The 14,538-nt window shown below is 38.9% G+C and overlaps 1 protein-coding gene across 4 annotated transcripts in view; it reads left to right on the top strand.

Annotated features, from left to right (window-relative positions):
* The first annotated feature begins 9,157 nt into the window (after window positions 1–9,157).
* The window catches only part of slgA (proline dehydrogenase slgA), a 74,903-nt gene continuing 69,522 nt past the window's right edge, over window positions 9,158–14,538 (top strand). For 2 of the 4 annotated variants that reach the window (XM_065231190.1, XM_065231191.1), the window contains exon 1: window positions 9,161–10,343. In XM_065231190.1, the coding sequence (XP_065087262.1) occupies window positions 9,915–10,343 (429 nt within the window). In that variant the 5' untranslated portion in view covers window positions 9,161–9,914. Of the gene's footprint in view, window positions 10,344–14,538 lie in introns of all 4 variants that reach the window. The other 2 variants (XM_065231192.1, XM_065231193.1) reach the window with 2 other exon arrangements.

The raw sequence follows: 14,538 nt of genomic DNA on the forward strand, positions 1-14,538 counted from the left end.
TTAATTGGGTGTGACAGGATCGAAAACGTGTTATGATCAACTGTGGTAGAAAAACTCAATAGGCGAAGGAGATGATATGGATGGATGGTGATAAGCTACAAGGAAGGAACATGGAGGAAATAAGGAACGAATTGAAAACTGGATGGGAAAAAGAGTGCTTTTGATAGCTGGGATGGTCAACCATTGCCCAGAAGTAAACCGGCTGTTGTGCCTAGAAGATGTGAGTGGAGTACAAAAGTGAACCAAAGTACAGTGAATGACCGTTTTATGTTCAGGTGACTTAATTTTACCAAATCTGATTTTGGCTTGGTTTTAAACAACCATTTGTCCTTTAGGACCTTTTCGATTTATTCCACGGATATCCTCACGATCGGCACTTTTCGACCAAGTCAGTCTCGACTGTCTTGGTCTAAATGTCAAGGACTTTCAACTCTCCGGCTTAATAATTGCCAGAAAGGAGAGCATCCTCGGACTCGGAAGTCCTAATTGTTAAGGAGGAAGACCATTCTCGGCTCGACCAAGGTGGCCTTATCACGGTCAGCTGATATTCGCCAACTAAGGGAGACGCCGTTGGCACCGAAAAGGCTACTTCGGCAGCAGCACAGGGATTGCTACATTCCCTGGTTGCGAACCGCCATCGCAACGCGCAAACCCAAGCCATTGTAGTGACCACAGCTCCAGTCACCAGGCGCCATCTTACAGACCAGTTGAAGACACCGATCCGCCATTGTCGACGGAGTGATCCAGCCACGGACTGCCATCGCCGTCAAACAACAGCTGCCCAATACAATCACCACCATCGAGCGCTCGCTATCGTCCAGCAAACACCAACGGTATGTACCAAGGAAGCAGAAACCCATAGAACACACCCCATAATAGCCCAATAAAACCATCCGCACCATAATTCCATTTGAATAAACTTCTAGACTTTTTCCACCCACACTTTAGCTTCCAATTAATTTCACCATCACTTAAGAAATCCCACAGTTTCTGCACAGTTTGTTCCGCGTACCCCTCCGAATTACCCAGTAGCATGCCGGCCCTGTGACACAGTTTAGGGGTCTCATGCTACTGAGCTAGAGTCTTGGTTGAGCCACTAGGGTGAGTCTCATCTAGTCTCAACATACAGCGCATTACTTCCGAAACTATGTGTAACGTATAATGCCCATAAAAGCATAACAGTCCCATATGGATTTTTTTTTACAGAAATGAGTTCTCCATTAAGGCCTGTATAGAGATCGAAGCGAAGCGAAAATCTCATACAAAATACTACATTTTTCACCTGCGTGACAAACGCAATTGGCAAATATTTCGCTTCGCTTTGAACTGTAAACAGCGAAATCTAATTTTGTGGATCGTATCTTTTTCGCTTACGTTTATTTTTTTTTTTTTTCGCGCATGCAGCTAAGCGAAAAGTTGACGTTTCGAGAAAGAGCGTATCTGTCAGATTTTCACTTCACCGGAGGTGTAAACTGATCAATTTCGTTTCACATGAACTGTACACTGCGAAAAAAGGAAACTGGAAAATGTTCCACAAACATTTTTTCACAACCTTTTTCGCTAGCGAAATTTCATGATTTTTCTCGTGCTTCAATTTTCGTTTCGCTTCGATCTGTATACTAGGCTTTAGAATCGATTATAAACTATACCTGAATTTTACACTGTGCACTAAAAGCTCGACTAAAAGTTACATGTTTTGTTCAGAAAATATGGTTTACGTAATACCAAAACTTGGATGTCCCATCCATAAGAGTCTACTGATGGGTTCTTGCTTGGTTGGGGTTCGAGTTTAAAATCCCGAAACTCGACTATCTCTCTGCCACCTTCTGGAACATTCACGACTCAGGTCTCAAGTTCTTCTGCGAACGATAGATCTTCTAGTTGCCATGTGTTGAATCACCACCTGAGTCTCTCCTCCCACCACTGAATCCACGCAATGCGAAAGTTGATCTCACCGATTAGAAAGTGATGGCCAGAAGCAATTTCCGTACTGCTTTTTCGGCGGTGCATAGCCATTAGGCCTAATGGGTCATTAGGCAGAAATTCACTAGGCCAATTTTTGTAAAGTGAAAGACTAAACATAGAGTATTCTTTTTCATATAGTCGAACAGTTTTGGGGTGACCTTCTACCAGAGATTTAAGGGGAAAAGAGGCAGCTGTTTGCTGAATTTTTAAGGATAGCTTACATACGACCTCATTTTGGCAAGGTTCTAGAAGATAAAATTATAAATATTGTTCTACGGCAGAGTGGCACGAGTGGTAAGAAACGTCATTTTAAACTGCTCGAATCCATTCTCAACACTCTGAGCTTTCGAACATATTCCAAGATCTCTGCCTGAGAAGGGACATACATACATGAATTCAATTAACCACTTGCTCGAATGAAGTGGTTAATTGAATTCATGTATGTATGTCCCTTCTCAGGCAATGACGTTTTCTACCACTCAAACTTTGAAATAAAACATTATTTTGAGATTTTTTCTTCTAGAACCGCGAGAAAAGTAGCCAACATTTGTGTGTTTCATAAAAAAATAGAAATTAGTTGGTCCAGTATTGTGAAATCGCTGGTAGAAAGTCACGCCAAAACTGCTTGACAAAGTGGTCAATTTTAATTACTCAATAAATGCCTTTTTACATACTTAGAAATTACTACCGACTGAACGTACCGCTGTTTAAAGTATGATAAAAATTATCGAAGTCGGTAATCATTTCTATGCGTGCAGATCTAAAAGTCGAATAAAAATTAAATAAAATTCTTTGGAAAAGTATCAAAATCACACATTCAAATAATTAAATCTTTTCGAAGAATTTTCATAGTTATGTGTCTTTGAATAATGTTAACAGTCTCATTCTAAGGCAACCACAGTTTTTCCTCATGAATATTGCCAATCCAATAAACAATAAATTTAGTTTAGGAGAAAATTAATTCGCTTCGATATAGAATGTTGGTATACTGTTGAAAGTTGCACTAAACAATCAAATATGTAAGTATACTGAAGACTTGATCCTTCTATCTCCATTCGTTGGAGTTAAAGCTATAATAAAAGGTCCTCTGACGAGGCAACACAGCGTTAGTCGATCCATGACGTCATCAGATGTTGTTGGTGATAGACTTTACCTGATGAAGGCCTTTTCCGATTTGCGTTTCACTCTCATCCGTCCCACCTGATCGGACCTTGCAGATTATGTGCACTGCAAGCAAGGCTGTATAAGCAACACTGTGGGGTCTCACTAGACAAGTTAGCCGATTACCTGATGACGACCTCCTGTCGTTCGATTGTGGGTATGGAGGTACTTGAAATGACCCGAACGGAGTACTCTTCCAACTCCAGAGATGATGGCCTCAAGATGTATGCAAAGAAACTGCATTGTGCATGTTACCTTTCAAATGTGTTTGCAACCTGTAATGCGTCCTACCTTGCCGGACAGTTACTCCCATTGATGTGTCCGTCTATGGCCGAGCCGACCCTAATAAAAAATAACCATAAACAAACGATAACCCAAATCATTGAACTATTCCATAAATGGTTTGGATGATACCCAGAACACGTCGTTAAGCAAATTAACCATACAATTTTTATTAGGGGAGCCCTTTTATTGGTGTTGTATTTCGGCGGGCTACTACATCCCCTTTTTGGCAATTATTAAATTTTGTGCCACTATGCCACTACTTGGTGAAGCCAACCACTATATTGTTCTTCGATGCAGATGTGCGAGAGGGAGATCGATCTATTCTTTCGTATCGATTCTTTTGAGAGGTCTGGACGTATAGCAGATGCTGTATTGTAGAATTGGTAGCGATTTACGTTTACGTTATTTATACACAGGAAGAAATTTTTTGGCGCATTTTGTCGTCATTATCTCGAAAAGTATAACACACCATTACGGAGCATTAGATTTGATCAAACTTTTCGCAGTTCTATTTGTTCAAAGCTCCCAGCTGGGTGAGTGATAGAGGTACCAAGGAATCAAAAATGTTTTTAAATGACAAAATGACAAGCGATCAACGAACCGAACGATAACGCTATGTCAGAAGTGGAAAGCAATAATGATACAATCTTCGTCCTTTTATTACATGACAAGCAGCCCGTGTGACACAACTCACTCAGGGAGGTAGAAGGAAAAATTGTTGGAAAGCCGAATATTGCAACATAGCAGGCAAGCAATATATTATTATCCTTCTTCTACTCCGATCGAGCTATGTTACAGAACGAGTTTGTCATGGTGGTCGTAGCAACCGTTTTGTCTGTATCGGGGGTTGCTTTATGTGTTTAGATTCGCTGAGAGTGACACAAATACACACATGAGCTCCTATTTTACATTGAAAATATTTCATTAACTATATTTAATATCAAAATTAATTTCACGAATCTTTTAGCCTTCAAGTAACAAGATACTTTTGAAATTAATCTAAAATTTGAACCCGTAGGGTTTTTGATCTAATTTCCATCCCAGTTACTAAGCACAACCCACATTTTACCAAAAGGGTTTGGAACTCGGGTCTAATTTAGAAACATTATTTTCAAAAGTTTTGTTCATCAGGGCAGAGAATCGCTTTTTAATTTGTTTTTGCAAATTTCGCCAGATAACTTTCCTGGCAGGATCACGTGTTCTTTGATATGGTCTCCTTTCGGACATTTTTAAGACGGATCAAGAGCTGAAGATCGTCGTCTATTATACTTGATACGAATTTAACCTCGCATTTTGGTACTGAGGCAGCTCGAAATTGCTCCCAATCAGCTCTATGGTAATTGAAAGTAGAGCTGTTGGGATTATTATTATTATTATTTATCTTTATTAGGGAGGCTTTCAGCCTTGGGCTGCGCTGTTGGGATTAGAAATTATTTCTTGGGATATTTCAAAAGTTACTGGAAGGTAATCAGAACCGAAGTCATCATGGGTAACCAATTGGCTACAAAGTTGACATGAATCAGTTAAAACCAAATCAATAGTTGAGGGATTTCTTGCAGAAAAAAAGCATGTTGGGTTGTTTGGATATTGAATAGTGTAATAACCTGCAGAACAATCATCAAACAGAATATCACCATTGGAATTGCTTTGAGCATTATTCCATAAGCGGTGTTTTGCATTAAAATCACCAATAATGAAGAATTTAGACCTATGACGGGTAAGCTTCTGTAGGTCACCCTTGAGAAAATTATTTTGCTGGCCTACGCATTGGAATGGCAAATAGGCAGCTATAAACGTAAGTTATCCAATTTTTTTTTTTCAACAGAACCATGTTTCAAAAGCTTTGGTTTCAAATGAAGAAAGAATTTTATATTTGATTTCTCTATGAACAATGATGACAACGCCACCACAAGCTCCATCAAGACGATCATTTCTATAAATGAAATAATTTGCGTCCCTCTTAACCTTATGGTCAGGTTTAAGGAACGTTTCAGTTATAACGGCAATATGCACGTTATATGAACTCTCAAAAAGTTAAATAGCTCGCCTTCATTATCTTTAAGAGATCGAGCATTCCAATTTAAAATATTGAATGATTTAAAATCCATTACTGAATTTTAAAGTCATGATGATATTGTTTGCAAATTTTACTCCAGTTTGAATAGCATCAAACATGGAGTTAGATTTAAGCATATCAGTAATCATGTCAATTTATGATTTCTGTAAAAATTCCATTTTAGGAGCAGTAATGCTTCCTAAGTCAAAATTTCCAGATTTCCGTTAGAGTTACGTTGGCTAGTAATTTGATTTCTACCAGCTACAATAGCAGCATGGTAGCTCCATTTAATCGCTGAACATTGTTAGCAGCGAGATGACCAGGTATAGATGAAAAATTTGAAGCAGGGGTGATATTTGTACCTACGGGTACGAATGTAGAATTTGTTTCTCGCTGATCGTTGTTAACAGGAGATGAATTTGTACCTGTCCGGAAACGTGGAGCGTTTCCTATCTATCGCTTAGAAAGAGATTGTAGGATCGCTTTGCGAGTCTTACATTCCCAAAAATTAGATTTATGGTTTTCACCTCAATTTGAACATTTAAATTTCTTAGGATCTTCCTTCACAAGACAGTCGTCCTTTGCATGAGAGGAATCACCACAATTCATGCATTTAGCTGGCATGTAGCAATTTCTAGTTCCGTGACCCCATCCCTGGCACTTACGGCACTGGGTGAGAAATTTCCTCCAGTCTTCCTGAAGTGTTCCCACTTCACTCGGACATGGAGCATAAGGCTAGCTTTTCCTAAGGCCTGAGGGTTGTTTAGTTCACTAGACTTGAAGTGAACTAAATAAAAATCATTAGAAATCCCGTTGCGCGAATCGCCAGGACGAGATTTCATTTTCATTTTGATTACTTGGACTGGCACAACTTTTGCCAGTTTTTGCCAGTTCATCTTTGATCTGAACCAGGGATTCACCACTGGGCAGTCCTTTCATGTCAACCTTGAACACACGTTCAGTTTTGGTGTCGTAAGTAAAAAAATATGCTGCTTCTGAGTAAGATACTTGAGAAGACATTTGAATCTGTCCAGGTTTCAGCCAATAAACGGCATTCACCCCGACGGCCAATTTGCAGTGAAAACTTAAATTTCACGAGGTTCAAAAGTTCCGTGCGAAGAGCATCCCAATTGGAAGTGGTTATCACAATAGGGGGAATCTTTTCCTTCTTGGAATTAAGCCGGGAAAGTTTACTAGAATTTTTCCTGGATGATGGATCATGCTCATCATCCGTGGGCAAATAAAATGGATTGCTCAAATTAATTTAATCAGAAGGGGGATCAAGAGATTGTCCCTTTCTTTTGCGCTTAGGTGCCATGGCGGCAGTAAAACTTTTATCCAAATCGACCTCGAAGCAGATTACTATAAGAATCTGAAGGATCGAAGAGGAATTTTCCAAATCGATAACCAAGAAGGATTACCTCGGGTAGGGTCCATATAAGGATCGAAGAGGAATAAGAGTCAAACAAGGTAGAAAATTTACAGGTATATTGGTAAACGGTAAACGGAATGTTATTATTACTGATGGCTTCCAAATTTATTTACCTTGCCGTATGTACCGTAAGATTTGATAAACAAAAACCAATCCTTGAGATATTGTAAAAAGTCTAACACTGCTTCTTGACGCCAAACTCGGCCTAACGCATTGAAACGCTAATAAATTCACTTCGGCCTATCGGATGAAGATAAAATTTGATTCGGTCGGAGCGCTTCTTTTGTTTTTGGGAATAATGGGTGAAAACCTATATATCACGCGTTCTCATTGACTTCGTTCCGTATCTTATTAAAACTCTGAACACGCTTCGGTAAAATGTGCAACTTGCAATGTTTGAAAAATCATAGCTCAACTATTTGCTGACGAATTTCATTCGAAACAAAATACTTTTAAGATTCATTTGGTATCAATAGATATAAAATCTATCGATAAATTGCTGTGAAATGATTTTTCAAACATTGCCAATTTACACACATGTCGTTACACATTTTACCGGAGGCTACTTTAGTTAACACTCCGAAGACGTGTTAACTAAAATATCGTACCAAATAATTGACTTGTTAACTCTGAAATCATGGATTTATTTGAAGTTTTCTGCTCGATAGGCTCAAAATGGGCGATTAGGCCGAAGTAGTTCTGTACCCTAGTAACACTTCCTTCAGTAAAAAGCAAATACACGGTAACCAGCGTAGACACATAAATGAGTAAAAAAAAGTACACATGTTTTATATTTATATGCAGCTGTCAAAAAATGTGTAAATTTGGAGATCTTAAAATGTGTGAAAAAAATACACATTTTAAGAATGTAGTACCAGCCAAAAAATTTGTATTTTCATACTCACTAATGGGTAAAAAAAACTTCAAGCTTTGCTACATCCTGCTTTGTTGACGCACGCCATTTGTATATATATATAGCTAAGCGTAAAATTTTCAGTGAAGCACAGCAGGAAAATGGAGGAACTACCCCGGGAACTACGGTCCAAACTGGACTGTGGCACGATGGTCATGCTAGAGGGTAGGTGATTTATACTATTTTCATAGCTAAGTTTTAGAACAAAAAATCATAATCAATGACCGGTGCCTCGCTTGCTTGCTTCATACTGATTTTTGTTTTTTCCCTTGATGTTTTCCGTAATTTTGAGATATTTGCAAAGTTTTCAAATGATAAAATCGCATTGTTGGCAACACTGTAGTGAAATTATGATCACAAAATTTGATTGTAAGTTTAAAATACTTAAAAAAGGGTACCCAATGTTGTTTGTATCTTTATTGGTTTCAGAGATATGTAAAATGAAAATTGGTGTTTGGGGCACAAAACTTTGGATTTTTTTTAGCTTTGGTCTAAAATAAGTAGACTCAGGTAGAGGGTCGATACATTTCCGTGGTCACTTCAGATGGAATGACCCATATGTTAAAGGAAAACTATAAAATTCATTAGCTAAAATTCTTTTGAAAATAGGTAGTTGTAAACAGTCTTAGAGTAATTGATCATACTTTCAAATTGCCCCGCCCTGAAACCACACATCGTGTTTCTTTTGCCATATGCAGCCTACTACATATATGTTACATCACCAATAGATGAAAAAAGGGGTTAAATTTGCAGACAATTTGCAAGGAATCCAATCATTTGGCTGTTTACGTTCAATTGTAGGACGATTTGCCAGTAGTTGATGTGTAAACAGGTGAATAATGATCATAAAACAAATCGTAAAACAATAATGCATGCATGCAGGTAAACTAACGTGTTAAATTTCCCACTAAACTGTACCAAGTTTGCTCAAGTACCTATCTAAAAGGCCAACCGTAGGGCGTGGATTACAAAAAATATGATGTTACCTTTTACCTTCTGTTCTGACCGAAATCCGTTGAAGCTATCTTTGCAGTCATTAATGAATTCTAGGAGAAACGCACCAATTACCATCAAGAAAATATTGAAAAAATTCCGAGGAAATGACTTACCTACCCATAAGAAAAGCACGTGGTCTGCACTCATTCTCTCAACTTTCAACAAAAGCCGGTCTCACGTGCTAACGCACTCGAAATTTCGCACCTCTCCGGCTCTCGCCGTTGCAGAAAAGGCACTCACTCAAATTCTCTCTCCATCGCTGGTCACTCGCTTGCAGCGGGGTTGTTGAATTTGGATATGATGGCGATGGGGATTGCAGGCAGCTGAGCGAAATGAAAATTTGCTGGCCGCCGTCGCGCTCACTGTCTGTAGATCCGCGGTCGTGTACGGAGCGTTTTTCAGAGCCAACATTTCGAGTGTCCTGTGCTGTGCTGTGTCAGTGCCCGTGTTTGTGCATAATAGTGAAAATTCCCAAATTTGTTTGCCAGAAAATCGCAAAAAGAACCGGTTCAGTCAGCAAATCCGCCTGCAACCGGGTCCTTTACCAGTAGAGGAGGGCGGAAAATCCGGATTTTTTTCCATCACTTCGGTGTCAATTAACATTGTGTCTGCTGTCATTTTACGCATTTGATTTTTCATTTTCCGGAGTTTCCTGGACCAAAGATAGCTTTTGAAGTGTGAAAATCGTTCATATCGAAGTCGTGGGTTACCGCTTGTGGTCCCAAAGGTGGTCAATCAAGTGACAGCAGAGGAAAAAGTGTTTACGTAATTTCGCTGAATTTTCGTTGTGTAATGTGAAGAATCGTTCTCGTGTGTGCAAGAAGAGAACAGCAGTCAGGTTTTAGCAAAAATTGTTCACCCCCGGAGTCCGCGTGTGGGGAAGAAGAAAGACGGTCTTCGGTTTCGTGCGAGTGTATTGGTGCTGGCCCTTTGCTGAACAGCAGTTCCATCCGTTTCCCCCCTTGTTGACCATCGTCGTTGTCGTCGTCATCCAAAGCTCTATCTGTTCACCGCTCTCCACGAGTTTCTTTCGAAACCGAACGTCAAACGCAGTGAGACAGGACCTCTTTTCTGACGGTCGGCGGTACATATTCGGTAGTTGTGTAATGGCGTTTCTGCGTTCGGTCGCTCGGTGCAATAGTCTGGTCTCGCGAAAAGTGTCCTCCACGTCATCTGTGGTCAGCGGTAGTATCCCGGTTTCAAGCTCGCAACGTGGTATCCCATTTAGTGATGCACTAAGCGTCAATCAGTATCAGGCTTCACTGACCTATCTTAGCCAGGTCTTGGCCGGAGGGCAACTTCACCAGCGACGGTTCCGATCGGTGACGGCAACTGCCAGTCCAAGTAGTGTCCATGTCGCCAAACAGCAACAACAGCAGCAGGACAATCCCAGCTCGCCGCAGCGCGATCCGCTGGACGTCAGCTTCAATGATCCGAATGCGGCGTTCAAGAGCAAAACCACCCTCGAGCTGATCCGGGCCTATTTTGTGTACGTGCTGTGCTCGTCCGAGTTCCTCGTCGAAAACAACATGAAGGTAAATGTTTTTAGTTTTTCCAATTTGTCTACCCTCCTCAAGCTCTTATCACCTAGATCAGATTAGATATTTTCCTAAAAAATATACTTGATTCTTACCAGGCCTTCATAGAGTCACAGATTTGTCATCCCATTTACCTAGCTTGTTTTCAAATCAAATCACTACTCATCTACTTAAATATTCATCACATCCCCCAAGAGACAGCAATCGACATTGTAGGTATTGTAGTCAGAAGGAAGATGCACCAGACCAGCTGGGGTCGGATCTTTGCCAAGAGATAATAATAAATGAACTGTAGGGAAGAGTGGACATTGCATGTGGGAGTGGGGGGGGGGGGGGGGGGTAGGGTGCTAAGGGTGGTAATAGTATAGCAGAGGTATGTCGCGTCGTGTATTGATCGCCAGACACAGGCGGGTTGTGTAATCATCTAGAGCGGAAAATCTGTGCAGCGCAAGATGCGTTTGTGCATTTAATTAATACATTATTGCGTAGACAATCGTTGTTGCTTTGTTCCGGAATAATTATTTACTTCATTGAATAAGCTTCGTTAAACTTCTATAAAATTATGAATCATAAAAATAAACTGCCGATATGTCAAACTTACTCACTCAACACGGGATAAAAAAGTAATCAAAGGTCGCTTCGATTTTACTCATTTTTTAGTAGTTCGACTTCTTTACTATTCTTACATTGTGAAAACAGCTGAGGAAAGCCATCGAACACTTACTTTTAAAATTTGCAATAACTCCTCAATAACCTCAGAAAAACGATTAAATCACAATCTTCGTGCGTTCTGTGGGCATTATGTAAGTGTACCCTGATGAATATGATTTGAATCATCAATCTAACACCTCTTAAGATCTCTTTATTAATTTAATTCTGTTAAAATATTCTAATACCGATGATACATTGAAAAACAATGTGAATATATATTTCTTAAATCTTGATCTTAGATGTCTTTTCGATTGGAAATTAATTTTTAGAGTTATGATTTATTGCAAATTTTTAATTTTATTTCAAGATTCTCCATTTTGAATTTTATTGCAAATTTTATTCACGCAAATCTGAAAACTTTGCGGTGGATTGATTCGTCATTTGAAGTGGAACTGCTCATATCAAATCAGTATTCAACGAAAGAACCGGGAAAACCCAATAATCATTAATATATGGTCACTTAAATTATAGGGTTAATGTCCCTAGTGTTGGCCGCTTATCAGACTGGATTCTCACCTTCAGCGTTCAGATTATTGCGCCCGTGTTTTTTGCTCACGTCCATCAACGCTTGGGAAATCGGATAGGCTAAAGGCGTACAAGAACCACCTAATGTAGTACGATAATCATACACACTTAGTTTTTTCTGCCGAGCTCGGCTGTGCAAATCTCAGCCAAAAAAAGGTTTAACGGAGATCTCAGCAAACATTTCATTTGTTTGCTGAGATTCAGCTAAGCATTATCCGAAACTCAGCAATCAAATGTCACTTATGCTGAGATCTCAGTGAAACTTGCCGAGATTTGCACAGCCGAGCTCGGTAGGAAAAAAAACTAAGTGTGTAAGTCATTTCTTATGGAATTCTCAAGTTTATGTGCCTCAGTTTTCGGTGATGAGAAAAAACGAAACGATAAAGAAGACGAAAACAATACCTACGCATTCCAAGTTCAACTCGGCAGACGCGACTGTTAGCGAATTCGTTTATTATCGGGGTTGCAACCCAGTGCGAAACCGAACTTTTTGTCAGTGCAAACCTCAATCTGAGCTGGGTTTTAAAAACAAACGAGCAAGCTGACGTTTGTCAGAAGACAAGCAGACCCAATCTTGATACCCGATCCAGGTTGGAACTGAATAATAAACGAATTCGCTATATGTGCGAGTTACAAACAAAGCTGACAAAATTAGACAGAAGCCGTTGGACTCATGAACCAACACACTTGAATAAGTAAGCCAAGCAGCAACTGCTGTAAAACGAGCGCAGCTGAATGTCGAAAGTGACATTCATCAGTTGCTTTTTTTTAACTCTTTATTTGTTCCAAATTCAAAATAAATTACATTTCATTTTAACCTAGGTGCTCCAGTTACTACAGTAACTCACTAGCCTTAATTGTTATGATATATATCTAAGTGTTTTTACATTGTTTCCGCCTTGGCAATTCAGTATTTTAAACAGGTTTTTTTAAACCTGCCTGTCAGTATAACAATTGTAATCTTTAAATTAAAAACTAAATCTTATCTAAGTACAAAGAGAATTAATCATTGCAATTGAGGATTGCAACGATTTTTGCCTGAAATTATTCATTACTTTGTTGGACATTTGTTCTAAAGTCTCAACATTCGAAATTCTATGTACCTCGGTAGTACTGTACCAGGGAGGCCACTTCAAAATCATCCTTTGAAGTGCTTTTTTCCTGGTAGTACAACAACTAGACCATATTGGCACAGCGTAAAGCATGGCCGGTCTAAAAACTTGTTTAAATATTAGAAGTTTATTCGTCAGGCAAAGTTTGGATTTCCTGTTTATAAGAGGATACAAACATTTTATATATTTGTTACATTTGGCTTGAATGCCCTCAATGTTGTCTTTAAAAGTTAATTTTTGGTCAAGTACTAATCCAAGATATTTCACTTGGTTTGACCAGAAAATTGGAACTCCGTTCATAGTGACTATGTGATTACTACTAGGTTTCAAAAAGGAAGCTCTAGGCTTATGTGGAAATATTATAAGTTGAGTTTTGGAAGCGTTGGGAGAAATCTTCCATTTTTGTAAATAAGAAGATAAAATATCTTAACTTTTCTGCAGTCTGTTGCAAATAACACGAAGACTTCTTCCTTTAGCGGAAATGCCTGTGTCATCAGCGAACAAAGATTTGTGGCAACCCTGAGGCAAATCAGGGAGGTCCGAAGTGAAAATGTTATTCAATATAGGCCCAAGAATGCTACCCTGAGGAACTCCGGCTCTAACAGGTAGTCGATCAGATTTGGAATTTTGATAATTTACCTGCAGAGTTCTGTCAGTTAATAAATTTTGAACTAATTTCAGTGGAAAATTAAACTTTTTCAATTTAGCAATCAAACCTTCATGCCAAACACTGTCGAATGCTTTTTCTATGTCTAGAAGAGCAACTCCAGTTGAGTAGCCTTCAGATTTATTTGAACGAATTAAATTTGTAACTCTTAAGAGTTGATGAGTAGTTGAATCCATGGCGAAATCCAAACTGCTCATCTGCAAAAATTGAGTTCGTATTGATGTGAAGCATCATTCTATTTAAAATAATCTTTTCAAAATTGGAACAACTTTTGCATTTTTCCATTTATCAGGAAAGTATGCCAAATGGAAACATCTGTTAAATAATTTTTACTAAGAAAGACAAGGTACTCTCTAGGAGTTTTTTGATGAGGATATAGAAAATTCCATCATCACCCGGAGCTTTCATATTATGAAACTTTTTAGTTATAGACCTTACTTCGCCCCAAATCAGTCCCCCAGGAATCATCAAAAATATTTTCCCGAGAGAAAATATTCAGATAATCCCGAGCAACCTGATTCTCAAGAGGACTAGTAAGACTCAAACTGAAATTATGGGAACTCTCGAATAGCTTAGCAAGTTTCTGAGCTTTTTCCAAATTTGTGATCACAATTTTACCACCATCTTTAAGCGCTGGAATAGGCTTTTGAGGTTTTTTCAAAAATTTTGTGAGTTTCCAAAAGGGTTTGGAACTCGGGTCTAACTTAGAACATTATTTTCAAAAGTTTTGTTCCTCATGGCAGAGAATCGCTTTTTAATATGTTTTTGCAAATCCAGCCAGATAACTTTCATGGCAGGATCGCGTGTTCTTTGATATTGTCTCCTATGGACATTTTAAAGGCGGATCAAGACCTGAAGATCGTCGTCTATTATAATTGAATCGAATTTAACCTCGCATTTTGGTACTGAGGCAGCTCTTGCTTCAACTATAGAAGTAGTCAGAGATTCAAGAGCATAATTAATTTCATCTTTGGTTTGCAAAGGAATGTTTGGATCGAAGTTATATTCCATAAATGTTCGATATTGCTCCCAATCAGCTCTATGGTAATTGAAAATAGAACTGTTGGGATTACAAATTATTTCTTGGGATATTTCAAAAGTTACTGGATCAGAACCGAAGTCAGCATGGGTAACCAATTGGCTACATAGTTGACATGAATCAGTTAAGACCAAATCA

This window comes from Ochlerotatus camptorhynchus, unplaced genomic scaffold (genome assembly GCF_037179485.1).
Source record: "Ochlerotatus camptorhynchus isolate MF236.1 unplaced genomic scaffold, CSIRO-AGI_Acam_v1.1 ptg000344l, whole genome shotgun sequence".
NCBI classification, from domain to species: Eukaryota; Metazoa; Arthropoda; class Insecta; order Diptera; family Culicidae; genus Ochlerotatus; species Ochlerotatus camptorhynchus.